The sequence below is a fragment of the Oscarella lobularis genome, chromosome 1, assembly GCF_947507565.1.
Source record: "Oscarella lobularis chromosome 1, ooOscLobu1.1, whole genome shotgun sequence".
Classification (NCBI taxonomy): Eukaryota; Metazoa; Porifera; class Homoscleromorpha; order Homosclerophorida; family Oscarellidae; genus Oscarella; species Oscarella lobularis.
In genome coordinates, this window is record NC_089175.1 from 3,199,871 (window position 1) to 3,225,500 (window position 25,630).

The window sequence follows — 25,630 nt, forward strand, 5'->3', positions numbered from 1 at the left end:
TCGAGCAATGACCTCAGAGTAAACGTGATGTTGCCCCGATTTCGATCCTTTGTCCGACCTCAGATAGTGATATAAAGACAGGACTTTAGACACGGGCTCGCGAAACCAAACGAAATAGAGAAACTCCCTCGATCCTCCCTCGCGGCCGAAAAAATTATGCAGGCCAAACGTTCGCTTCGAAGTGAAGACTCGTCGTACGGTCTCCTCCGTTTTCGCACGGCGATCAGCGACCGTCCGCCCCTCTCTCATTCCCATAATAAGCAGAATTGCTTTTTCGAGCGCCGACGATCCAGTCTCCACTTCGTCGAAAGACTGTTCCAGTTGTAACATACTAGAGGCGGCGGCAGAAGCGAATCCGGCGCAGTTCGCTACGCGACTGTACTTTCCCCTCACCGTGCTCTTGAGAAGTTTCTCCACCGACGTTCCTCCCGTCTTGGGCAGGTGCACGAATGCGATGTGCGCGCGACGATACGTTTCGTCGTCGACGAACGACCGGTTGATGTAATAGTTCGGCAGAGGTGCGAGTCCGTAATCGCGCGTGATGCAAGTGCGAAGCATGTTGAACAGAGCACCGCAAGGCGTTAGGTCGGACGGGTCGAGTCGGTGCGGCGTGCGATTTTCATCGCGTCGAAATGCGGCGGGTAGACGGTTCCAGCGTTCTTCGCATTCCCTTTTCTTCGCGGAGCTTGTCAGGGCGTCTAACCTCAGCTTCTGGTGTCCGTATCGTGCTTCGGACGCGCTCAGGTTGACGCGTGAAGTCATTTGTAGTCTTTGGAAACAGATGAGCGCGATCGCAGTCGCTGCTAGAAGGATCAGGGATAGCATAAGGCTCCTTCTGCATGATCGAACATAACGGGCCGGGCTCTCCACCAAAAACACGATTGCTCGTCGCATGAACCACTTTCTACCCACCAACTGTACAGTAGGCCAACTGCGCGTCACGTGATCCTACGCATGGAAAAAACGAAACCGGCCGTTCGGCGTCGCGCGACGGCTCTGCCGCGCGGAACGCGTCTCTCTGTGCAAAACGGTCAACTCCTCGTCTCGACGGGAGTCCCCTCTGTCGATCAGGCCATCGGTTAGCGAGATCGATTCAGAAATACGTTTGATGTCCTCGAAAACGCGCCTCTTCTCTCTATCTTCTAGGCGGAGGATTAGCAGTAGGAACGGTGCTTCTAATTGGTAGGCGAAATCGCAGCGTGCAAAGCAAGGAAATGGCCTGTTTTCCGCAGAAGAGGACGCGCACTCGTCCTACTCCGAAATTCTACTCCGATATTTCTTCGCCGAGGGCGTCGTCTCCGGTCACGGCGCGTACGTAGCAAGCGGCGCCGTCAAATCGACTGGAGTAGAGCTGATCGAGGTGAAAATATTACTTTATAATTTTATTGTCTTTTTTGAGACACGTGCTTTGAATTCTTTAGACGCTTCCTGCTTTGTGCAGCGACACGGAGAAGTCTCAGGAGTCGAAGGACGATATGAAGATAGCGTGGCGATATCGAGATTTACCCGAGGTGCAAAGAACCTCTTGATTAGCATTTGATTATTGGTATCTCTCATATTAAGATGAAGCAATCCGCATCAGCGCAATTCGGCCATTCCTTCGATCTGAGTCGCTGCATGGACTCGAAGGAGGTCGAGAAAACTTCCGTGGACATATTCGATTGCAAGTAAGTAGTCTACCAAGAGGGCGAGATTTCTAATAGAGCAAACACAGTTTATTGAATATCTCTATCTTGTTCTAGTCCCCATCATCGATGTGATCATCTCATTGATAGCCTTAGTGCTTGTATAGATAAAGGGAAATACGGCACCGCTATTTCCTCTGTAGAAGTAAGGCTTTTTTGTGCATACATATGCGTGAAATAATTTCATGGTCTCGTGACGTAGAAACGTAATGTACTGAGAATAGGAATTCATTCGCTTGGATCTCCACTATGGAGCGACATGACGAACAAAATATCTATATTGAGATTTCTTTATCGACTTCGCGGTCTGGTCAGATCGTCCTATGCCGTGGCTCTCGTTACCATACCGACGCATCTATTTCGCGTAATCAACAAATAAAACAATGACTCTACGAGTTTAATTCATTCTACGTTTATAGGACGAAGCGTTCGTTCGACGAGTCGAGCATCTCAGCGACGTCGCAATTCATCTGGAGTCATTCGAAGGCTCGGAGAAAGAAAAGAATCCCGTTTATAAAGACTATCACGGTATGGAAAGGGAGTATCAGTGCACCCACACCTCTTGTTCCAAATATAATATATATATATATGGATTTTATGAGGAGGTATTTTCTCTTAGGTCTTTTTCACATTTGTCGTCTTTCTCGTCTGAATTCGCTCGCGTGCCACTTGCCGGAGACCACCAGTTTGGCGTTCAAGTTGCATCGCAAGAAATTCGCCATCGAAAAGCTCTACCTGCCACCGGACGCGTCCGAGACGGCCAGTCGATCGAAGGGCAGTGGTAGCGGAAACTGCGGCAGTGGAACGCACGCGGGAAAAGCTGCGTTGGAGTTCTAGGGGGAGAATCCTCCGAGGCAAAGTGAGACGTCAATACCTATAATATCAAACGGGTATTTCTTTCCTATTCCTATCTATGCCTTTTTACGAGGCTTCCACGAAACATCCAAATCGCTATGACGCCATTCCAAATTGCTACTGTGAAATATATAAACATATAGAGATTAGAGATGTGTTTGTATATGGGAATCGAGTCAGGCGATTGGTATTCAGAACAGCCGTTCTTCGCGCCCTATGAAATTTCTCCATCATTTTGCTCGAACTAAGCCAAGTCGAGCGTAGAATATGAACGGAAACGTCAACAATTCGACGCTAAGTGGACCCTACTCACCTCACACTGATCGACGGGTCAATGGATGTATAGTATATGTCGCTCGAGGTGGAGAAGATTACGAACGTGTAGAAGCCCGCAAGCAATGCATAGGGAGTCAAGAAGTAAGAGGTAGGAGTCAATGGCCGTTTTCTTATATTTATCTAGGGTAGCCTCTTGTTTCTAATTTTAAAATAGGCCTTTTTCTGCTTTCCAAAAATCGTCAGTGCGTCTTTATAAAGTCGTATGTCCCAGTAGTTGAGACCTTCTAAAATTTTTCTCTCTTTGTCTCCTAGTGGCGCTTCTTTGTGCTTATTGACGTTCGCCTTAGGCGGTTGCCGTAGACACTGGACGCGTAACATGAAGCACAGCATTTTAAGCGAAACGGTAAATTCTTCGAGTAATCCAACGAATGCAAAATTATTGACAATATTTCGTTTAGCTGCGAGATAGTGCTCCTCCCTAATCTCGGGAAGCGAATGATTCATCGATACCATAGACATAGTCTTGCCGTCGAATTGACTGTCGAGCTCGGGGAATTCTCCGAAGGTAAGAAGTCTCACGAAATGATTGTTATACTGGGGCGCTCGTCGTATATGAGGATGATGCACAAATTCAGTCAACGTATTCGACTCGTTGGCAATAACTACGGAGTAAATGTGACTTTTTGCCTCTTTCGAGCCTTTGAACGACCTGAGATAGTGATACGACGAAAGGAGCTTCGATATGGGCTCGCGAAACCAAACTAAATAGAGAAACTCCCTCGATCCTTTTCTGATAAAGTTATGGAGGCCAAAATTTCGCTTCGAAGTGAAGACTTGTCGTACGGTCTCCTTCGTTTTCACACGACGATAAGCGACCGTCCGTTTCGATTTCTCTCCCAATGTAAATAGAATCGCTTCTTCCCACGACGCATTCTTCAGATCGTAGCGATAATTCAAAGATTGCGGCAGTAGGAGATTGTAGGCGGCGGCGTGAGCAAACCTCACGCAGGTTCCAACGCCGCTGTACATTCCCATCACCTTTCTTTTCAGAAACCTCTCCACCGACGTTCCTCCCGTCTTGGGTAGGTGCACGAACGCGATGTGGGCGCGACGATACTTAGAATCGATCAACGACGCCCTGTCACGGTTAACGTAGTAGTTGGGCAGAGGTTTGAGTCCGTAATCGGGCGTCGCTAGTGTGACGCATGTGCGTAGCATGTTGAACAGGGCACCGCAAGCTGTCGAGTCGGACGGGTCTCTTGAGTTCCGATTAGCGCCTCCAAATGGCGCCGGTAGACCGTCCCAGCGTTGCCTGCACTCCATTTTCGCCGCATATCTCGTCAGGGCGCTTAGCATCTGTTTCTGTTCGCCGTATCTTGCTTCGGCGCGTGTCGTTTGTAGCAGTCTTTCATTGCCGGCGTACAAACCGACGAGTGCGATCCCAGTCGCGGCTAGAAGGATAGCAAAAGGTTTTTGCATGATCCAAAGGCCGTAGCAAAGTGTGGGAAGCACACGTGATTTATTGAGGGGCGTAGCATCCTAGATGCCCTCGTAAACGTGCTTCTAAATCGCAGCGTGCGAAGAAAGGAAATAGTCTATTCTCCGCAGAAGGGGACGCGCAGTTGTCCTACTCTAAAATTCTACTCTACGGTATTTCATCGCTATAACTCAGATTCAATACAAATGCAAATCATACAGGCATTTATCATAAGCACGTAGAGATTAGATATGGATATGTGTGGGTAATTAGTGAGTAATAATGTTAGTATATTTTCATTAGGCTACTGCACGCAGTCCTTTCGGTTCACTTCTGATCTGGAACGTGAAGATGAACTCAGTAAAATTGCTTTGGAAACAGCAAATTGGTGAGGTATGAGCTGTAATCATCCGGTAAGCCAAAGCCATTCTCATTATCATCGTCGCTTTCCAAAGAAGGAAGCTGTCGAATCATTTCTTCATAGCGACGATCCTGATAGGCGTTGGCAGCTCGACGGAATATGCTGTACATCTGACCCCAGCTGAATTTCTTATTCGTTTCTCGGTACGGCCACGGTTTCTCTCCCAAGGCAAATGGGATGAGATACTCGAAGGCCTTGCGAATACCGCGTCCATCTTCGCTCGTGTAGTTGAACAAATCAACGCCGGAAAACGACGAAAGACGAGCGAGATTGAACAAAGCCTAAGAGTAGGAGCTTTTCACGGGATCTACGATAATAGTTCCTTGCTCACTCGAATGTTCATGCACGAATAGGACGCCGCGTCAGCCCTGGATTCCTCCTAAGTCATCATTATCATTGAAGAAAAACGTGTTCGATATTTGGAGTATTTACGTATGGCATTCGACCATCCGGTTCAATCTGGGTCTTGATTCTTTTGCTTATCGCCTAAAAGTGGAAAACTAAGCCCGGACAATGACGTCATAGATGACACTCACGCCTTGTGCGGTTTCATTGGCAACCACTTTGTCGTCACTGAATAAGGCAAACGACGAACGAATCACGTCAGACCTAAAGGGGTGGTGTACGTAATATTGGGAAAAACTGACGTCATATTTTTACCAGGTGCCGTGATTATTCGGTTTCAAATTGGCCGCCTGACCGAAGGGACTTTCGACTAGCCAGTGAACCATCTCGTAAAACCATTTCATCAGCTCACGATGATCTTCGTCAGTCCACACTTTCGAACCGACAATAAGACTGGCCACTTCGACAACAATGTACATATCACTAAGGAAAAGCATTTTTGACCGAATAGCTCCTTTCGTTTTCTCTCCTCCTTACTGTATGTCAATGACTCCTGACGAACTGCCGTTATTGTGGCCCATTCGAATCGACGAGAAATTCAAGTTGGGACGCATCCACGTCGCCGAATAAAGAAACCACGTTCGTAGCAGCAAAGCGGCGCGTTCGCCGTATTTTTCCTTTTCCGAAAAGAAGTAGGCGGCACCGAGAATCTGAGAAAAAGCACGTAGAGACGAAAAAAAGAAGAAGAAACCCAGACAAGCTACACCTGTACAGCTTCTATCATCTTGTCCATAGGAACCCTGTCGAAGCGATCGCCATACGGATTGTGATGGCCGTCGACGCCGACCCACGGCAGTCCCGTTGTCAAATTGCACTTGGGTCCGGGCGTCAACGTCGCATTGTTGCACGGCCAACTGCGAGGCAGAAAGAGAAATAGCGTTAGTATACGGAGCATTGTTGCTATGGGAATAGAACAAGGCCAGCTGGTTCAACTGTGGTGACAGTTATGACGTCCGTCTCGAGGCATGACGGATCCATTGCACATGCTTTTAGCCATTATTCAATTAGGCCGGATGTCTGCCATCGTGATGCGCATGGCACGTACAGGCATACAGTACGTACTAAAAAGATGCCAAGCTTTCGTAGTCGTGCATGTTGCCACTGGGCGGAGGCGAAGGTTTCTTCATAACGCTGAATCTAAATCGCGAAGATTTCATTTTGACGATCAAGCGCGCGAGCTCAGAGTCGCGTACGGTCCTCGTTTCATCGCTTTTTCGGCTTTGCGCAGTAGCCAGTGATAGCTCTCCCGCTCGTCGCCTCGCATTCGCGCCTCGACGATGCGTTGCTTCAGGGCGAGCAACTCGGCGCCGTCGAAGACGAACGTGTTCGGCCCATCGCCGTCACGGTCGCTGGCGACGGTGATCGCGATGAAGAGAAGTAGTATTCCAGCGCAAGTACGCCACATTGTACGCCACATTGTCCTTACCAAAGAAGTTCCGGGAAGTGGAAGCGTCCCAGAAGTGACGTCAAGGCACGTGATGTGGTCATGCGCGTGACAGAGAAAAAGTTCGAAGCGCAGGTTTTACCGTATTCTTGTTGTTTCTGTTCAGTCTGCCGCTCGTCGGCTGCATGATCAGGTTTGTTGGCTACGCGTGACCGTCCTTGGCGCTTTTCTAGCGTCGAGGCCCTTTCGGCCCTTTTCTTCTAGTCTGGATACCAGACCCTTCGCTGGGAGAGCGAAGGGGGAGCGAAGGGTCTGGTATCCAGAGGGTCTCGACTCGCCAACGTGCAATTCTTCTTCTTGTCTTTTGTCGATGCAGGGGGCCTGGCGCCCCCAGTGGGAGCCTTTTCTCGAATTTTTTCCTTCGACCGATTGATCGCGTGTTTTGCAGGTGATTACGTTGAACGACTCCGACTTTCCGACTTTTGGTTCTGCGAGGGACAAGCGAAACTCCCCTGACGATGGCGCTGCAAGGAGACCATAGGGGTCTCCCATAGGGGGGAACTTTTCTCACTGAGGCCACGCCCCCGAGAACAGCAACTCAACGAATCTATGGATGCAATTTCTCTGACGAAAGAGATCATTCGGCAATCCATATCCGTCTCTCAGGGCCAATATTAATTACATTGTTCCTTGAATAAACAAAAAACGGTTTCAGTTTTTCGACGAAATCGTAAGTAGTGAAACTTTTGTCTTTGAGAGCAAATTAATTAATTAATTGATTAATGACTTCTAGGACGATATTGGGATTCATTCTAAGCCATCATCATGGCGATTGAAAAAATTTTTCCAATTTCCAACGTAATTCATTTTATTTCTCCCCGCTTCAATTGTTTTGTCGCGTAGTCGTTCCCCCCCAATCCGACGAGACCAGACGCAGCCATCCTCCGGGCCGAGAGCGAAAAGCGGCCGCACCTCTGCCGGGGCGATAGAGCGGCCCTACTCTTGGTGGTACGAGTGATAACTACCATCCCCCACTTGGGCAAGACGCTGTGGGCAAAATCGCGGTCCTCCCGGGTCTTGGGTTAATGACTCCCCCCGTGCCCCGGTGGCGAGGGTACCCCCTTTGGGCCTTAAAGGGGTATACTGGAGGCCTCAACCTGCGGGATGATTGGGCGATCCCACCTCCTTGGGAGCTGGAGGTTAACTCGTCTAATGCGCTCGCCTCCTTGCCGCTTGGGTGAAAGTCGGCCCTGGATGACATGGGAGTATGTCACACCCCTTGGACCTGGGGGGAAGTTAGGTCCCGGCTCACTCTCCTCCAATGGGAGTGAGTTGAGAAGAGGACAAGGAGCGCCGAAGAAGACGCCTGTGGACAATGGACAAAGGAGAGCGCCTTCTCCCTGTTGAAGGGAGGAGGCGAGCGACGCGGGGGGGGAGAGGGGCTCCCTTTCTCCTCGCGTCAAAAAGAAAGAGGAAACATTTGGGTGAATTTTTGACATCCGGGACTTTATTAAACAAAATTTGTACATGGCTTCCGCTACATTTACGTCTCGCGTCCCTACCCTACTGTTGCGGCGCGACGCTAACTCGAGACTCCAGCGCGCTAGAGCGTGAGCAGCGCCGCGCCCAGAGGGAAACTCAAGTCTCCATGCGCTACTCGATGTAGCGCGCGTGAGACTGAGTTTCCGGGGCTGCGAGGCTTTTTGCATGAGCGCAAAAGGCCCCGCACGTGCGTGTATTGTGCGTGTCAACGTACTGTGCGCCTACTAAGACATCTACAGAATAAAAAAGCACACTATACAAAGTCTTGTCTATTTCTTTCTTCATCCAACTGCACCTCTGTTTGATGCGCTCCGTCAGACGTGCCTAAAGAGAACCACGGTTAAATTTAGTTGATCTATTAGTAGACTCCTTAGTCTCAGAGGGAGGGAGGAGGAGGGCTTATGCAAAGACCTATTTTGCTTCTGGATTTGCAAAACGCGTTGGTAATAGCGACTGAAGTTTACCTCAAAACTGGTCTCTAATCTCCAGGACGACGAGGCATTTTCCCCTGCCAAGCCACTTTATGGAAATTCTCCCATGATTTGATTTGGCGTGAGACGTACTGACCTTCTTAGCCTTTTCAAAAAGAAACAATCAGAAATCAAGCTTCTTCACAACGCGGATACCAGTGCTAACCTTCTACTTTTCTCTCTCTGGTCCCATCCGTGACGTAGCCCAAGAATTGCACCTGACTCCAAATCAAGCCAGCACATCAACCTAAATCTCTGTCTCTATACCAAAACAATAGCAAATCACCAAGCTCACTTACTGTACATTAGGTGAGGATACGGCACGTTTTCCCCGGAACAAATCTAAACTGTTTATTATACAAGTCCAAGCTCACCTGCTGGTTTTTCCGTGTTTGCTATGCTTTTTGGTTTGACTCCTTCGTGACAATTTGGACTCTGTAAAGACAACGGACTTGCAGTTGTTGACCTCTAACGCCTGTTTGTTTGTGCCTGCGATAAGAACTAGCCTAAAAGAACACTTATGGAAATTCTCCGTGATTGGATTCGGCGTGAGGCGTACTAACCTTCTTAGTCTTTTCAAAAGGAAATGATCAGAAATCAAGCTTTTGCACGACGCAAATACCAGTGCTGACCATTTGCTTTTCTCTCTCCGGTCCTATCTGTGACGTGTCTTCGTTGGACTAGCCCAAGAATCGCATCTGACTCCAAATCAAGCCAGAAAATCAACCTAAATCTCTGTCTGAATATCAAAACAATAGCAAACCACCAAGCTCACGTTACTGTGTACATCAGGCGAGGATAACACACGCTTTTCCCATCCCCGTTTGCTATGCTTTCTGGCTTGACTGCTTCGTGACAATTTGGATTGTGTAAAGACAACGGACTTGCAGTTGTTGATCCTACAAGAGTCTCTTCCGATCTACAGGCCTGTTTGTTGGGCCTGTGATGAGAACTAGCCTAAAAGAACAATTTCCATAGTCATGGTTGGAGGAAGCCCCTCAAGCTCACTGCCAGTGCCCGTTCGCTCCGCGTTCTAGTTGACAGTTTGAGTTCTGAAGACGACAGCGGTGCGAACGAGCCTAAAAGAACCATTCCTGTAAATCGTGGATAAAGGGGGCCCTTCTTACTGTTTTTTCGGCAGAGTTTCGTTCGCAGCGATTGCCACGCGTGCGCGATCGCTGGCTTAACAATCGAATGAAGTTCTAGTTGATGGTAGAGCCTCGTGTCGAGTCCGGAGTCGACGCGAATTGAGGTGTCATGTGTTCGTCGCGGAATTTGCTAAGCGGAGCGCAGTTCGAAGTTTACAGTTAGCCGCATAGCATTTTAGAGATGCTTGCGCACTCATTTAGCTAGACTGTGTCGGCACTGCGATTTTGGTTTCGCGAAAAACGCGAGTTCCCCAAAGAGGCCCCCGATTTTCTGTTTACCTTTCCAATACAATTTTCACGCTGATTCAAATCAGCTTGGCCAAAGAGCGACGGAGTAGAGCCTTCCTCGCGACGGAAATTCAGCTGAAAAGTCTGTCATGTGATACAAAATCCCGTACTTGCCCCACCCGTTTCAACTTCCTTGAGAAACGGCTCGAAACGGCCACGGAGGCAGCAAGAGACTTCCCGCTGCTTTTTTCCGTGCCATTGAGTACTTCACAGATGCGACCGCGCCCTTCTAAGAACGGATGACCTCACTCGCATTCACACACACAACTCGTTGCTATGACAGCGGCACGTAGAAAAGAAAAAAGGACATACAAACTACTATATGCACAAAAAGACACGGTCATGAATACCTAATTTCCACGGCATTCTCTAATCAGCCAGAAAAATTCTGACGTCATAAAAATGCCATTTTTTAGCTAATCGTTGTGAATTGAGCTATGGATCGTAGTGATCGCGAGGTTTCGGCTGCTCCGGGTTCATGTCAGCATAGATGGTTTTTTCGCTCTTATCGACCACTTTTGGAGATGGCTTAGCTGCAGCCTGGCCAGACTCTTCGTGATCCAATTCAGCATAGACTTCTTTCTGAGCCTTTTTCGGGAATAAAAAAATGAGGCAAGCGCCTGCGTTGAAGAGACATTTTCTCACCTTTCTCTTCTTGGTCACATCTGGCTTTGCGTAGTCCTGCTTTGGTGGTCCTTTGTCAAGTTGAGCGTAATTTTCACCGGCTGGTCCCTTCGTATGCTTGACTTCTTTTGGAGACGGGTTGTTGACTGAACCGGGAATTGGGCCGCCACCATCAGCACCATTATCTTCTTTTCCAGTGACAAGATTTCGACCAGTTACGTCGTACTGAGCCTCTTCAACTTTTACGTCATGATCCACGCTAAAAAGAATCACATTGCTTTCATCATTTAGAAAATAACAAGCAATACACTATAGGGGGCTTTTTCTCTTTTTTCTTCAGCTCCTGAGAGGAATCTTCTAAAAGTACGTGTCTGATCAGCTCCAGCAAAGATATAATGTCATATATACTTGAGCCGCCGCCGCCTGATTTTTTCTTCATGATAAAACCAGTAGTGCCAGCAATCAAAACGACACCAGAACCCAATGAAATTCCAACAATTGCTCCAGCTCCAAGACCTAGTATAGCAAGAATAAACCAACATTTTATAAATCGTTCACACATACCGCATGAATCAGTGGTTACAATGAACCCGGCGGAGGCATTGCTTTCACCATACTCGTTTTCAACTTGGAGTCGTACCTCGTACATTGTTTTCGGGTCCAATCCATTAATAGTTACAGTAGCTGATGAACTGCTCTCATTTCTTAGGAGTACGTCTGTGTCTTGTTCGCTGTATAATAGAACGCGATAATTCGTAATTGGTCCGCCGTTGTCGTCTTTTTCCATGAAACTAAATGACAATTCCTTGCAACCTTTCTCCTTAACTACGTCTCTCTCTCCGACCCCTCCCGGACGACCTAGAAACACATGTCAGCTATCAGTCTCGCATAGAATGAGAAGAAACAAACCAGCAGTTTTGTTATTAAAGGTAAACGGAGGACCCTCGCCGATAATGTTGACAGCAGTGACGGAAATGGTGTAGTTGGTGTTTGGAGATAAACCTCGCACAACATATAATTTGCCAGTCCTGTTAACATTATATGTCCCCAACTGGGTATCACTCCTGTTAACGCTGATGTTGTAAGACAAAACTTCATTTCCTCCATTGAATTGTGGCTCTATTATGTTCAGATTGAATGATGTATCTCCAATATCCACTACCTGCACAAACGGAGCACCAGGAGCAGAGCCTTCATTAATTAAAGCAAATTAAATTATTCACTATCCAAACAACGACGTCCTTACATATAACATTTCTACTATAGCATTGACTTGTGCTGGCAACCGAATTTTCCGCTGTAACGCAAAATGAAATCTGGTTATCTTCTCGTTTTGCTGTAATCTCTAGCGTTGATTCTACAAATGAAGTGATCCCAGTTGAATATTCATCAAGTGTATGAACGACAGCACGCTCTGCAAGAGATGAGTTCCACGTGATATTTGGAGCTGGTATTCCTTTCGCCGTGTAGTTGATGAGAGCCAAGTTGAGACAGAAAATGGTGTCAGGAATAGAAATCTTACCCGTGGGTGCCACTAGAACACATGCTAAATACCTAACTGTGAACTCGTTGCTCTTCTTACCGCAGATATCAACTCCAAGTTGTACTGAAACGTTGACTTGTTTGTCTTCTAGAATGTTCTGACCAGTAATAGTGTAATTTCCTCTGTTTTTTAGTGTCACGGCACTGAAAGTCAAGCCAGAGAGACTTGCCAAAGGAAGTGATGATGCCGGCCCACTTATTTTTCGAACGGTGATATTTGGCGCTGGCAATCCGCTGATGGCGCAACGCTTCGTCAAAGTCTGAGTTTCCGTCGCACAAACCGTCGCTTGACTGGCACAAGTCATATTTATTTCCACTGTCAGAAAGGGAAGACATCTACTGTAGATAACAAAAGAGAGCAAGCGTACTACCTACCTCCGAGGAGAAGCGTTATCCACCCACTTTCGAAAACGACATTACGCCTGAAATCTTGGAGAACGCATTTGTACGAAATTCCGTTCAGCGATGGAGACATCGTTACAGTGAGTGCCGATCCACCGTTGAAGGTACGTACCAAAGCACGAGGCACAGCGGACTCTGTTCCATCTGTCGCTTGTTGACTCCATATATCACCACTAGTAGCCGGATGAGTACAATTGAGCACTACAGCGTCCCCGTTCAACGCCCAGAAAGAATCATTCATATTAGCGACGACGACCGCTTTCTCTCGAGTGGTCGCTCCTACTGAAGATTACAGTAAAACCAATCCTGGTACAAAGATCCTCTCACCTTTTACATAAGCGTCCATTGCTACGACTAAGATCAAGAGAAACGTCCAAAACGACATGGTCCTTGATATAAACCCCGGATAGGCCTACCAAACCTCATGCTGCTGGAGTCATTGTTCCGCTCCGTCGTAGCACTACTTACTTCTGTTGTTGTATGCAGAAGCGAGAAAGCGGTTGTCGTTGCTAATATGAATGATTCTTTCTGGGCTTTGAACGGGGACGCTGTAGTGCTCAATTGTACTCATCCGGCTACTAGTGGTGATATATGGAGTCAACAAGCGACAGATGGAACAGAGTCCGCTGTGCCTCGTGCTTTGGTACGTACCTTCAACGGTGGATCGGCACTCACTGTAACGATGTCTCCATCGCTGAACGGAATTTTGTACAAATGCGTTCTCCAAGATTTCAGGCGTAATGTCGTTTTCGAAAGTGGGTGGATAACGCTTCTCCTCGGAGGTAGGTAGTACGCTTGCTCTCTTTTGTAATATGTCTTCCCTTTCTGACAGAGGAAATAAATATGACTTGTGCCAGTCAAGCAACGGTTTGTGCGACGGAAACTCAGACTTTGACGAAGCGTTGCGCTATCAGCGGATTGCCAGCGCCAAATATCACCATGCAAAAAATAAGTGGGCCGGCATCATCACTTCCTTTGGCAAGTCTCTCTGGCTTGACTTTCAGTGCCGTGACACTAAAAAACAGAGGGGTTTACACAATGACCGGTCAGAACATTCTAGAAGACAAAGAAGTCAGCGTTTCAGTACAACTTGGAGTTGATATCTGTGGTAAGAAGAGCAACCAAGTTCACAGTTAGGTATTTAGCATGTGTTCTAGTGGCACCCACGGGTAGGATTTCTATTCCTGACACCATTTTCTGTCTCAACTTGGCTCTCATCAACTACACGGCAAATGGAATACCAGCTCCAAATATCACGTGGAACTCATCTCTTGCAGAGCGTGCTGTTGTTCATACACCTAGTGACTATTTGATTGGGATCAGTTCATTTGTAGAATCAATGCTAGAGATTACAGCACAACGAGAAGATAACCAGATTTCATTTTGCGTCACAGTGGAAAATTCGGTTGCTAGCACTAGTCAATGCTATAGTAGAAATGTTACATGTAAGGACGTCGTTGTTTGGATAGTGAATAATTTAATTTGCTTTAATTAATTAATTAATGAAGGCTCTCCTTCTGGTGCTTCAGTTGTGGAGGTAGTGGACAAAGGAAATACATCATTTATTCTAAGCATAATAGAACCACAATTCAATGGAGGAAATGAAGTTTTGTCTTACAACATCAGCGTTAACAGTAGTGATACCCAGTTGGGGACATATAATGTTAACAGGACTGGCAAAGAGACTTTATATGTTGTGGGAGGTTTATCTCCAAACACCAACTACACCATTTCCGTCACTGCTGTCAACATTATCGGCGAGGGTCCTCCATTTACCATTATTAGCAGAACTGATGGTTATTTCTTCTCATTCCGTGCGAGACCGATAACTCACTTGCGTTTCTAGATCATCCGGAGAGGGTCAAAATGGACGACGTAGTTTTAGAAGAAGGTTGCAATAAAATATCAACTCGTTTCATGGAAATAGACGACAACGGCGGAACAATCACGAATCATCGCGTTCTATTATACAGCAAAGAAGACACAGAGGTACCCCTAAGACAGCAGAGCAGTTCATCAGCTACTGTGAATATTGATGGATTGGAACCAAAAACAACGTACGTTGTACGACTCCAAGTTGAAAACGAGTATGGTGAAAGCGTTCTCTCCGCCGCGTTCTTTGTAACCACTGGTTCATGTGGTATGTGTAAGCGATTTATATAATTTTGGTTTATTCTTGCTATACTAGGACTTGGAACCGGGCTTGTCATCGGAATTTCGTTGGGTGGTGTCCTTTTGGTCGTTTTGATTGTTGGCTGTGCTAGCGTTATCATCATTGTGAAAAGGAAAAAATCAGGTGGAAACTTATGTACAAACGACATAAAAACCTTTGTTATTTGCGTAACATCTTAAGGTGATTCGTCTTCGCACAAAGCAGAGAAAAAGGCAGATTTGACAAGAGGTGCTGGCACGGACAACATCCGAATGCATCCAAGTCGTCTTTATGAAGAAGTAAAAGGACTAAAGAAAGCACCTCCCGCCGTTTATGAAGTGGTTTCATGACATTAAGCTTCAGAGCAAAACCATCTGTCGGTAGTGTAGCAGTAGTTTCTCTTTCTTTCCATTTCTACTTTTGTGTGCGTGCATGGATAACTTCATCGTTTTAGATCAGCTTTGTATCGAATTTTCAGTTTTGACTTCTTTTATAGGTGGTATTCATTTTATGTACTAGTGGCGGCACGCCCTAATTTTCAGCCAGCCAGCAAAGTAGCAGAGTCTCATTAATCTGTTACAGTACATGGTTAATAAAGGTGGCCTAAATCTACCCTGACTACAACAAAGGAAGCATAATCGGTGTTTTCAACAGACCTTATTAGCTAATGTCTTGCTTTCATGACTCAAATTTGCGACGGAGGATATTCCTCAATCATCAATTCCAGCAGGCACGTTCTCACAAAACCCTTCTATAAAAGTATTTGTTGATGGCGATGGACTTGCCCTGGATTTGCTACTCTGTAATCAACAAATACCAAGCCCTCAATAGATAGAGGACTTGAGCATCCGACTCCGTTGAATGATATGGACCAACGACCGCAACAATAACTTCTCTCGCAGAAGGTGACCAGATTAGCAGCATAGATTACAGAGCCGGATATCAGAGAGGGCATTGGAGAAGCATTACCTGTACGATTCCTGTGTCTTTGAGATCTCTTCTATCCCAAGCACATTGCTAACTGGAAGCAATGTACATGCTACCTGTGTGTCCTTTGGGACCCGGTTCTCCTGTCAATCCTCTTTCTCCTTTGGGTCCTATTTTCCCGCTAGCCTAGCACCCTTTGGGCCCACGGTTCCTTGGACTCCTCTTTCGCCCTTCTATCTCTTCCGGGCTGTCCGTTGTGCCCTGGGATTCCAGCTACTGGCAGCCTTAGGTAAATAAATGAACGTAGAATCGAAGAAGTAGAGATAGGAGGATAGCAATCTTCATAGGGAGTTACCAAGACTTAGGAGTGCTTCAGGCTTTTTATTTGTGCGTATAACCCGGGTGAGAGAAATGGTGTGGCAACACTCGCCGCGTTCTTCTCTCAATTTCGCAGCGAACAGAAGCCAGAAATTCCGCCTCTTGCCCACGGCACGTACGATAGGACGGCGAAGCCTTATCCTTTCCGTGTTTAGGCCAAACCGACCCTTCACAACACGAAAAGGGAAGATAGAAGATGCTCCCTTTCCAAAGACCCGGATGTTGATTATCACACAAATGCGTTGTCCACGGAAACTCGGGTCTGCGATCGTCACGATCGCTTTCCTTTCCTTTGCAAAAGGTGAACGTAAATGCTAAAGGCCGCATGAGATCACCTCTACTAGTTAGGTGCCAATCGAGAGAAAGTTCTTGCCCAAAACGCCGATGACTCGATTTGGGCTCTGGACGGGGATTCTATACGTCTTGTATGCAGACATTCAAGAACAAGTATTGCTCAATGGTTCAGAAGATCGGTAAATGGAGCGGTGACTCAATTAGTACGTGCTATAACCACCACCAACGTTGGAACTGTCTTGACCCTGACAATGTCTCAATCGTTGAACGGGTCTTCGTACCGATGCCGGCTTATAGCTGTTGGTCTATCTCCAGTCTTTGACAGCGGGCAGAATCGCCTTCTTCTCGGAGGTAGTGTAGTGCTGTTCTTCTGATATCTGCCAGAGCTTAATTTCTTTACTCAGACGAGATCAAAGTGAATTGTAGTAACGAGATGACTGCTTGCGTCAAAGTCGGAGAGACCTTGAAGAAACGTTGCATCATTACCGGATTACCTGAACCAAACGTGACAGTCTTCAAAATCACTAAAACATCATTGTCAAGAAGACTTCCTTCAGCAGATCGATCTGGTTTAACGTTCAACAATGTAGCATTGACAGACAGGGGAACGTACAGAGTAACAGCTAAAAACATTTTGCAAGAGAATAGCTCAGACATCGCTGTTCGAACTGAAGTTGAAATCTGTTGTGAGTTTACTGTACGCCTGTTAATTAAATTTAGTACTAGACGAACTTTGTTCTAGTGGAACCTGTGGTCAATAACTTTCTTATACCTGACCCCGTCGTTTGTCTGCAAACAGCGCGCATCAATTTTACAGTCAAGGGAATACCAACCCCAAACGTCACATGGAGCTCTCTATTTTCGGCAAGAATGATCATCAACGTCACCGATTCAGTAGATTCTGACGAAGTCACTTCTGTTGTAGCGTCCGCTTTAGAAATACGCAACGTACAAAGAGGTGACAGTAACATTTGTGTGACGGCTGACAATGGCATTCCTCCATCTCTTCAGAGATGCGCTAGACTCAACGTCACTTGTAAGAACTACCGATTATTTTGCTAAGCGCTATAATAATAGAGTGATTTAGGTGATTTTGATCCGCCTCTTGTAGAAGTTGGTGATCGAACAGAATCTTCATTGTCTCTTCAAGTCTTCGATTCACCAGACAATAATCGTTTGCAAGCTATGAAGTACTTTATCTCGTACTGGCAATTTACTAGTTCAGTGAAAAACGTAACAATTCAAAGAGATCCCAGCGGTCAAACGAGTGTTCATTTCATTGACCTGAATCCAAGCGCATCCTATAACATTCGAGTGGTGGCGAGAAATGAGCCATATTACAGTCAACCAGCTGACCACGTCTTTGCCACCTTGAAGGAGAACGACTGTGTACCGACTCTTCGACGGGTTCGTGTTGATCCGCTGGTAATCAACTGGACATATGTCTGTGAAGGAAGCCAGACACTGAAAAAGATCACTTCTTATGTTATTGTTCATCAGAGCCCTAAAGACTATCGACAATTCAGCTTGGAAAAAGTCGTCACTGAATACAGTTTTTGTGATTTGCATTTCAATACGACATATAATTTATCGGTGACAGCCATCACTCAGAATGGAGTACTGAGAAAGTCAAACATTTTGACTGTATTAATCAATAAATACAGTGAAATGACCACTGTCAAAACAAGCCCACATAACACAGGCCTAATAGCAGGAGTCACTGTTCTCAGTGCTCTGTTTGTGGCTTCAGGACTCATTGCTCTATACTTGTTCTGCTACATCAAAAGGTTGGCTATGGTAGACTTTGTTAATTTTCATTGTTGCATTCCTGTAGGTCTAACAAGCAGAATCAAAATGGTGATTCTGCTACTGGTGGCTCAGCTAGCAAAACAAGGAAGCCAGTGGAGATGCAATCAAGTGTTCTTTACGAATCAGCGAAAAGCGTTGTATCCAAAGGAGACCCTAAACAGTCGAGCACTGCTGAATACGCTCAGATATCATAAACAGATAGCGTTGAACGTACATTCTCTTTTCAGTTTTTGTAGCTAATAGTTTCAAGGTTTTTTCATTTTTATTTTTGTTTTGTCTTAGACATAGGCATCTTTTCATTACGAACTTTTCTGACATTAATGTGCGTTAGTACATGTGGCTTTGAATGCACAAGATCCTGACTACAGAATATTGTGTGTGACATGGAAACTTTCATCTTAGCCTAGCAGCTGCTGTGCGTTACTGTGCAACAAAGGAGACATAAACGGTGTTTTCAACAGACCTCATTAGCTAATGTCTTGCTCCCTCAAATTTGTGCCGGAGGGTATTCCTCAATCATCAAGCGAGAAGCCGAATTAGACCCAGAATCGCGATCAGCGGTGCCCATTCCCTTACAGTTTCCAACCACAGCTGCAATCGTGACAATTCCAGCAGGTACGTTCTCACAAAACCCTTCTGTTTGTCGATGACGATGGACTTGCCCTGGATTTGCTGATCTGTAATCAACGAACACCAAGCCCTCAATAGACAGAGGACTTGAGCATTCGACTCCGTTGAATGTTATGTACCAACGACCGCAACAAAAACTTCTCCCACAAAAGGTGACAAGATTAGCAGCATATGCTACACGTAAAGCCGTAGAATTGTAACTCTTCCTGAATGAACATTCCTACTTAGCCACGACATTACAGAACTAGGAATCAGAGAGTGCATTGGGGAAGCGTTACCTGTATGATTCCTGTGTCTTTGAAATCTCTTCTATCCCAAGCACATTGCTTCCAGTTAGCAATGTACGTGCTACCTCTGTGTCCTTTGGGACCCGCTTCTCCTGTCAATCCTCTTTCTCCTTTGTGTCCTATTTTCCCGCTAGCACCCTTTGGACCCACAGCTCCTTGGACTCCTCTTTCTCCTTTCTCTCCTTGGAACCCGTCTCTTCCGGGCTGTCCGTTGTGTCCTGGGATTCCAGGAATGCCTGGCACGCCTGAACAAACGCTACTGGCAGCCTTAGGTAAATAAATGAACGTAGAATCAAGGTGAAACTAGATCCTGATGGGCAAACGTTACATTTGGTTTCTGTTCATCGCACGCTGCCAGATGAAGTAGAGATAGGAGGATAACAGTCTTCATAGGGAGTTGTGCTTCTTACCAAGGCTTAGGACTACAGTACTTCCCAGGCTTTTTATTTTGTGCGTATAACCCGGGTGAGAGAAATGGTGTGGCGTCGTTACCACGGAGGCACACTCGCCGCGTCGTATCGAGTCTCTTCTTTCTCAATTTCGCAGCGAACAGAAGCCGGAAATGCCGCCTCTTGCCCACGAAACGTACGATAGGACTGCGAACCGTTCCGTGTCTAAGCCAAACCGAGCCGAGGATCGTTCACAAAAGGCAGTCGAAGATAGAAGATGCTCTTGATTCCGAAGACCCGGATATTTATGACTTCTCACACAAATGCGTTCTCCGCGGAAACTCGGTTCTGCGATCGTCACGATCGCTTTCCTTGCTTTATCGAAAGGTAAACGAAATGCTAAAGGCTGTATGAGATCACCTCTACTAGTTAGGTGCCAATCGAGAGAAAGTTCTTGCCCAAAATGCTGATGACTCGATTTGGGCTCTGGACGGGGATTATATACGTCTTATATGCAGAGATTCAAGAACAAGCGTTGGTCCATGGTTGAGAAGGTGGCCTAACGGAACCGAGACTCAAGTAAAATCTATGACAACGACCACACCCAATGTTGGAACTGCTTTGACTCTTACAATGTCTCAATCGTTGAACGGGTCTTTGTACCGATGCCGAATATTTGACCTCACTCCATCAGAAGTTTTTGCCAGTGGACACATGCAACTTCTTCTCGGAGGTAGCTCTAATCTGTGATTGCTGCCACAGCTTGATTTTGTTTCCTCAGACGAGATCAAAGTGAATTGTACTAACGAGATGACTGCTTGCACCAAAGCCGGAGAGACCTTGAAGAAACGTTGCGTCATTACCGGATTACCTGAACCAAACGTGACAGTCTCCAAAATCGCTGAAACAGCATTGTCAAGAAGACTTCCTACAGCAGATCGATCCGGTTTAACATTCAACGGTGTAGCATTGACAGACAGGGGAACGTACAGAGTAACAGCTAAAAACATTTTGCAGGAGAATGAAACAATTGTAATTGTGGCCACGGAATCTGATATCTGCGGTAAGTAACGTCTATTTTCTCTGTAAATAGGATGTATGAAAGGCTTGATTTAGACTCGTCTAAAGCTGGAAATCTTCCAGTTTCGGTTTCAGCCAATTGTTATACTTCAGCAATCGTTGACTTTACAGCCAAAGGCATACCAGCACCACAGATCACTTTGAGTCCATCTCTATCAGGACGTGCTACCGTGGGAGCAATCACTGTGTCAAAAGATACGGACGGGGTAACCTCTGTAGTGAAGACGACGTTAGAAATAAGAGATATAAAAGTAAGTGACAACAACACGAAGTTCTGTGCAACAGCTTATAATGGCATTCCGCCGATAAGTGCAGAATGCTTTCAACTGGATGTCACATGTATGGAAATTGATCTACAACGTGTACGTTTGACTGATGCAGAACTTTAGGTGAACCTTCTGGGTTAGTTGATGTTATTACAGAGAATGTGACGAATACGTCAGCGCTAGTATTTGTAACTCCTCGTGAACGTGACAGACAAAGCATAATTGCATACACCTACGTCCTATCAACCGCCGATAATAGTGTGATTATAGCGTCACAAAATGTAACGAGTTTGTCAATGCCCATTCTGATTAAAAATTTAACACCAAACACGTCGTACCGCATTTCTTTGGCGGCGGTAAACAGAGTCGGTAGAGGTCCCTTCAAAACAAGAGAATTTGAAACTAGCGGTGAGCTGACTGAATGACTGAGAGTTGTGACTCTTTGGCAAGTTTCTTCTAGGGAAACCAGATGGAACGACTTCCAGCTTAAAGTCTTCCACGTGTTCTGCAATGACGTTGGATTATGAGCCGGCGAATGACAACGGAGCACCTATTGAAGCCTACTTCGTGGTTTACGAAAACATACAAATAGATTTGTCGCTGATAATTCAGGACGACGATACAACATCGCCTGTAACGATTACTGGACTAAACGAATCAACGAAATACACTCTATCAATTCGGAGTGTAAATATCTACGGCTTCAGTCGTTTGTCAAAAGAAATAGTAGCTACGACACCTTCATGTGGTGAGGTCAAACATTGCATTGCGTCAGTCGTGTTTTAATAATTGAAATTAGGAGATGAAGGTCTGGACACAGGTGTAATAGTTGGAATAGCATTGGGCTCCACTGCAGGAGGCGCTGTTGCAATCGTCGTGCTGATTGTCATTGTAAGACGCCGTAATAAGCATAAAAGAGAAGGTTTTAATTAACTACTATGAATTACAGCATGGCCTTGACTCTTTTCTTTAATGAAAGGTTCTCATAAGAAGGCGGCACCGAAACGTTCAATCGACCGTACAGAGAGCATCCAGATGCACCCAAGTCGTCTTTATGAAGAAGCAAAACGACTAAAAAAAGCACCTTCCGCTGATTATGAAGAGGTTTCATAGCATACCAATGAATGACAAAATTAAGTGTCAGGACAAGACCATCTGTTGGTAGTGTAGCAGTAGTTTCTCTTTTTTTCCATTTCTACCTTTTGTGTGCATGGATAACTTCATCGTTTTGAGATCAGCTTTTTATTGGATTTTCAGTTTTGACCTCTTTTATAGGTAGTCCCTCATGTACTAGGCAGAATGCCCTAACTAGCCAGCAAATAGCAGAGTCTCATTAGTCTGTTGCAGTACATGACTACTAAAGGTGGACTAGACAAGAAAGGAAGCTTAAATGGTGTTTTCAACAGACCTCACTAACTATTGTCTTGCTTTCAAATTTGTGCCGAAGGATATTCCTCAATCATCAAGCGAGAAGCTGAATTCCACCCAGAATCGCGATCAGCGGTGCCACTTCTCTTACAATTTCCAACAACGGCCGCAACCGTGACAATTCCAGCAGGCACGTTCTCACAGAACCCTTCTATTTGTCGATGACGATTGACTTGTCCTGGATTCGCTGCTCTGTAATCAACGAACACCAAGCCCTCAATAGACAGAGGACTTGAGCATTCGACTCCGTTGAATGTTATGTACCAATGACCGCAACAAAGACTTCTCCCGCAATAGGTGACAAGATTAGCAGCATACATCACACGCAAAGCAGTAGAATTGTGCTTTTTCCTGAAGGTACATTCCTACTTAGCCACGTCATTACAGAGATAAGAATCAGAGAGTGCAGTGGGAAAGCATTACCTGTATGATTCCTGTATCTTTGCCATCTCTTCTATCCCAAGCATACTGCTTCCAGTTAGCAATGTACATGCTACCTCTGTGTCCTTTGGGACCCGCTTCTCCTGTCAATCCTCTTTCTCCTTTGGGCCCTATTTTCCCGCTAGCACCCCTTGGACCCTCAGCTCCTTGGACTCCTTTTTCTCCCTTCTCTCCTTGGAGCCGGCAGCCTTAGATAAATAAATGAACGTAGAATCAAGGCGAAACTAGTTTTCCTGCTGCGCAAACGTTACATTTGCTCTCTGTTCATCGCACGCCGCCAGGTGAAGAAGTAGAAATAGGAGGATAACAGGCTTCATAGCGGGTTGTTCCTGCTTAGCTATCAAGGCTTGAGCTGAGGCTTTTTATTTCGTGCCTCATAACGCGGGTAAGAGAAATGGCGTGATAACTACGCCACGGAGGCACACTCGCCGCGTTGCATTCGGGTCTCTTCTTGCTCAATTTCGCAGCGAACAGAAGCGTAAATGCCGCCTCTTGCCCATGGCACCTACGATAGGACTGCGAAGCCTTAACCGTTCCGTGTCTAGGCCAAACCGAGCCGAGGATCGTTCACAACAGGCAGTCGAAGATAGAAGATGCTCTTGATTTCGAAGACCCGGATATTTATGATTTCTCACACAAATGCGTTCTCCGCGGAAACTCGGTTCTGCGATCGTCACGATCGCTTTCCTTGCTTTATCAAAAGGTAAACGTAACGCTAAAAGCTGTATGAGATCACATCTACTAGTTAGGTGCCAATCGAGAGAAAGTTCTTGCCCAAAATGCTGATGACTTGATTTGGGCTCTTGGCGTCTTCGTAGGCGCGTCCTCTCGAGAGAAAGATCTCGCAGCTAATGTGGATGATTCTGTCTGGGCTTTGAACGGGGACACTGTGGTGCTCAATTGTAGTCATCCGGACACGATTGGTGATGTATGGAGTCAAAGAGCGCCAGATGGAACGGTTTCCAGTGTGTCGCCTGCTGCTGTACAAGCCTTCGTCGGCGGATCAATGCTCACTTTATCGATGTCTCCATCGCTGAATGGAACTTCGTACAGATGCGTACTGACAGATCTCAACGTTAATCGCCTTTTTGAAAGCGGATGGATAACCGTTCTCCTTGGAGGTACGTACGCTCGTTTACCAGAACGACTCGTAGATGTACATTTTCCTCACATAGATGCAATAAATATGACTTGCGCTAGTCAAGCGACCGTTTGCGCGACGGAGACTCAGACCTTGATGAAGCGTTGCACCATCAGCGGATTGCCAACGCCAATTATCACTGTGCAAAAAATGAGTGGGACTCCATCGTCACTTCCTTCAGCAAGTCTGTCTGGCTTGACTTTCAGTGCTGTGACACTAGAAGACAGAGGAGTTTACACAGTGACTGGTAAAAATATTCTAGAAGAGAAGCGATTCAACGTTTCAGTACAACTTGGAGTCGATATCTGTGGTAAGAAGAGCGACGAGTTCACATTCAGATATTTAGCATCTGTTCTAGTGGCACCCATGATGGTTAATATTTCCATTCCTGACACCATTGGCTGTCTCAATTTGGCTCTCATCAACTACACGGCGAAAGGTCTACCGGCTCCAAATATCACGTGGAATTCATCTGTTGCGAAGCGTACTGTCGTTCACGCACCTAAGAAATATTCGACCGGGATCACTTCATTTGTGGAATCAACGCTAGGGATTACAGCACAACGAGAAGATAACCAGATTTCATTTTGCGTCACAGCGGAAAATTCAGTTGCTAGCACTAGTCAATGCTATAGTAGAAATGTTACATGTAAGGACGTCGTTGTTTGTGGATAGTGAATAATTTAATTTGCTTTAATTAATGAAGGCTCTCCTGGTGCTCCGTTTGTGCAGGTAGTGAATATTGGAGATACATCATTCAATCTGAACATAATAGAGCCACAATTCAATGGGGGAAATGAAGTTTTGTCTTACAACATCAGCGTTAGCAGTAGTGATACCCTGATGGAGACATATAATGTGCCAAGGACTGGCAAAGAGACTTTATATGTTGTGAAAGGTTTATCTCCTAACACCAGCTACACCATTTCCGTCACTGCTGTCAACGATATTGGCAAGGGTCCTCCATTTATCTTTAGTAACGAAACTGCTGGTTTGTTTCTTCTCATTCTGTGCAAAACTAATAACTGACTGGTGTTTCTAGGTCGTCCGGGAGGGGTCGGAGAGGGAGACGTAGTTCAGGAGAAAGGTTGCAAGGAATTGTCATTTACTTTCATGGAAATAGACGACAACGGCGGACCAATCACGAATCATCGCGTTCTATTATACAGCGAACAAGACGTACTCCTAAGAAATGAGAGCAGTTCATCAACTACTGTAACTATTGATGGATTGGACCCGAAAACAATGTACGTGGTACAACTCCAAGTTGAAAACGAGTATGGTGAAAGCGTTGTCTCCGCCGCGTTCATTGTAATCACTAGTTCATGCGGTATGTGTGAGCGATTTATAAAATTTTGGCTTATTCTTGCTATACCAGGTCTTGGAACTGGACCAATTGTTGGAATTTTATTGGGTTCTGGTGTCGTTTTGATTGCTTGCTGTGCTGGTGTTATCATCATAGTGAAAAAGAAAAATTCAGGCGGCTGTGGCTCAAGTAGGAATAACATTATAGCTTTGTTATTTGCGCTACATGAAATCTATTGATTAAGGCGATTCGCCTTCGCTCAAAGCAGACGAAAAAGCAGATTTGAGAGGAGGTTCTGGCATGAACAGCATTCAAATGCATGCAAGTCGTCTTTATGAAGAAACAAAGATAAGAACAAAGCTACCTGATGCTGTTTATGAAGACGTGTAGTGTAGCACACGCCCTGTACAACAATACGAGCGTCTGCTATAGAATGATTATTTAGTCCTAGTAGCATTTTTTAATGTACTGCGTTCTCTTTTTTACTATAGTTTTCTTTTAATTAGCTTTTGAATAAGAATTGTTTTAATTTGAGGAATGTCACTCTGCGATCCAATCCTGCTAAAGAAAGAGAGAAACGCGA

The 25,630-nt window shown here is 45.8% G+C and overlaps 9 protein-coding genes across 16 annotated transcripts; 5 read left to right on the forward strand and 4 right to left on the reverse strand.

Moving 5' to 3' along the window:
* Positions 1-946: 946 nt before the first annotated feature.
* On the forward strand, positions 947-4,564 carry LOC136199706 (elongator complex protein 4-like). Its single transcript, XM_065989984.1, has 12 exons — positions 947-1,078; positions 1,147-1,182; positions 1,233-1,360; positions 1,422-1,511; positions 1,564-1,667; positions 1,743-1,830; positions 1,888-2,049; positions 2,105-2,213; positions 2,305-2,964; positions 3,031-3,058; positions 3,129-3,219; positions 3,275-4,564. The coding sequence occupies exons 1-9, from the start codon at positions 955-957 to the stop codon at positions 2,520-2,522; spliced, it is 1,059 nt and encodes a 352-aa protein (XP_065846056.1). The 5' UTR covers positions 947-954; the 3' UTR covers positions 2,523-2,964; positions 3,031-3,058; positions 3,129-3,219; positions 3,275-4,564.
* Positions 4,470-6,561, reverse strand: LOC136199699 (uncharacterized). Its single transcript, XM_065989973.1, has 9 exons — positions 6,313-6,561; positions 6,182-6,256; positions 5,826-5,973; positions 5,597-5,769; positions 5,375-5,542; positions 5,251-5,323; positions 5,147-5,200; positions 5,046-5,093; positions 4,470-4,995 (listed from the first exon to the last, which is right to left on the reverse strand). Exons 1-9 carry the CDS (start codon positions 6,534-6,536, stop codon positions 4,651-4,653), a joined length of 1,308 nt encoding a protein of 435 aa, XP_065846045.1. The 5' UTR covers positions 6,537-6,561; the 3' UTR covers positions 4,470-4,650.
* Positions 6,562-7,988: 1,427 nt separating this feature from the next.
* Positions 7,989-10,206, reverse strand: LOC136199415 (uncharacterized). Its single transcript, XM_065989595.1, has 9 exons — positions 10,196-10,206; positions 10,062-10,156; positions 9,943-10,004; positions 9,643-9,793; positions 9,524-9,594; positions 9,291-9,472; positions 8,682-8,762; positions 8,510-8,621; positions 7,989-8,369 (listed from the first exon to the last, which is right to left on the reverse strand). The coding sequence occupies exons 1-8, from the start codon at positions 10,204-10,206 to the stop codon at positions 8,567-8,569; spliced, it is 708 nt and encodes a 235-aa protein (XP_065845667.1). The 3' UTR covers positions 7,989-8,369; positions 8,510-8,566.
* Positions 10,186-12,919, reverse strand: LOC136190163 (neural cell adhesion molecule 1-like). 3 transcript variants are annotated; one of them, XM_065978261.1, is made up of 10 exons: positions 12,847-12,919; positions 12,493-12,798; positions 12,158-12,433; positions 11,822-12,109; positions 11,485-11,766; positions 11,140-11,433; positions 10,984-11,091; positions 10,884-10,932; positions 10,597-10,834; positions 10,186-10,539 (listed from the first exon to the last, which is right to left on the reverse strand). In XM_065978261.1, the coding sequence occupies exons 1-10, from the start codon at positions 12,902-12,904 to the stop codon at positions 10,387-10,389; spliced, it is 2,052 nt and encodes a 683-aa protein (XP_065834333.1). In that variant the 5' UTR covers positions 12,905-12,919; the 3' UTR covers positions 10,186-10,386. The 3 variants fall into 3 exon arrangements, with proteins under 3 accessions (XP_065834333.1, XP_065834341.1, XP_065834324.1); XM_065978269.1 differs by having other exon boundaries at positions 10,884-10,929; positions 12,493-12,801; XM_065978252.1 differs by having other exon boundaries at positions 12,493-12,801.
* A 15-nt stretch (positions 12,920-12,934) lies between these two features.
* LOC136190181 (neural cell adhesion molecule 1-like) lies at positions 12,935-15,294 on the forward strand. Its single transcript, XM_065978281.1, has 7 exons — positions 12,935-13,301; positions 13,352-13,627; positions 13,677-13,964; positions 14,028-14,315; positions 14,366-14,659; positions 14,708-14,815; positions 14,873-15,294. The coding sequence occupies exons 1-7, from the start codon at positions 12,944-12,946 to the stop codon at positions 15,019-15,021; spliced, it is 1,761 nt and encodes a 586-aa protein (XP_065834353.1). The 5' UTR covers positions 12,935-12,943; the 3' UTR covers positions 15,022-15,294.
* Positions 15,295-16,203: 909 nt separating this feature from the next.
* On the forward strand, positions 16,204-18,436 carry LOC136183506 (netrin receptor unc-40-like). 3 transcript variants are annotated; one of them, XM_065970177.1, is made up of 6 exons: positions 16,204-16,277; positions 16,325-16,621; positions 16,675-16,956; positions 17,013-17,306; positions 17,358-18,057; positions 18,105-18,436. In XM_065970177.1, exons 1-6 carry the CDS (start codon positions 16,214-16,216, stop codon positions 18,271-18,273), a joined length of 1,806 nt encoding a protein of 601 aa, XP_065826249.1. In that variant the 5' UTR covers positions 16,204-16,213; the 3' UTR covers positions 18,274-18,436. The 3 variants fall into 3 exon arrangements, with proteins under 3 accessions (XP_065826249.1, XP_065826241.1, XP_065826256.1); XM_065970169.1 differs by having other exon boundaries at positions 17,358-18,436; XM_065970184.1 differs by having other exon boundaries at positions 16,206-16,277; positions 16,321-16,621; positions 17,358-18,436.
* LOC136183541 (collagen triple helix repeat-containing protein 1-like) lies at positions 18,286-23,190 on the reverse strand. 2 transcript variants are annotated; one of them, XM_065970215.1, is made up of 3 exons: positions 22,852-23,190; positions 18,988-19,263; positions 18,286-18,929 (listed from the first exon to the last, which is right to left on the reverse strand). In XM_065970215.1, exons 1-3 carry the CDS (start codon positions 22,915-22,917, stop codon positions 18,567-18,569), a joined length of 705 nt encoding a protein of 234 aa, XP_065826287.1. In that variant the 5' UTR covers positions 22,918-23,190; the 3' UTR covers positions 18,286-18,566. The 2 variants fall into 2 exon arrangements, with proteins under 2 accessions (XP_065826287.1, XP_065826295.1); XM_065970223.1 differs by lacking the exon at positions 22,852-23,190 and adding an exon at positions 19,325-19,662.
* On the forward strand, positions 19,685-22,079 carry LOC136183527 (neural cell adhesion molecule 1-like). Of its 2 annotated transcripts, none has more exons than XM_065970195.1 (8): positions 19,685-19,772; positions 19,819-20,118; positions 20,167-20,448; positions 20,502-20,804; positions 20,855-21,139; positions 21,192-21,479; positions 21,531-21,653; positions 21,711-22,079. In XM_065970195.1, the coding sequence occupies exons 1-8, from the start codon at positions 19,709-19,711 to the stop codon at positions 21,842-21,844; spliced, it is 1,779 nt and encodes a 592-aa protein (XP_065826267.1). In that variant the 5' UTR covers positions 19,685-19,708; the 3' UTR covers positions 21,845-22,079. The 2 variants fall into 2 exon arrangements, with proteins under 2 accessions (XP_065826267.1, XP_065826273.1); XM_065970201.1 differs by having other exon boundaries at positions 19,690-19,772; positions 19,904-20,118; positions 21,711-22,078.
* Positions 23,191-23,212: 22 nt separating the features above from the next.
* Positions 23,213-25,581, forward strand: LOC136183555 (neural cell adhesion molecule 1-like). 2 transcript variants are annotated; one of them, XM_065970242.1, is made up of 8 exons: positions 23,213-23,303; positions 23,419-23,721; positions 23,776-24,051; positions 24,100-24,390; positions 24,448-24,732; positions 24,784-25,071; positions 25,120-25,236; positions 25,292-25,581. In XM_065970242.1, exons 1-8 carry the CDS (start codon positions 23,240-23,242, stop codon positions 25,435-25,437), a joined length of 1,770 nt encoding a protein of 589 aa, XP_065826314.1. In that variant the 5' UTR covers positions 23,213-23,239; the 3' UTR covers positions 25,438-25,581. The 2 variants fall into 2 exon arrangements, with proteins under 2 accessions (XP_065826314.1, XP_065826306.1); XM_065970234.1 differs by having other exon boundaries at positions 23,226-23,303; positions 23,350-23,721.
* Positions 25,582-25,630: the final 49 nt, after the last annotated feature.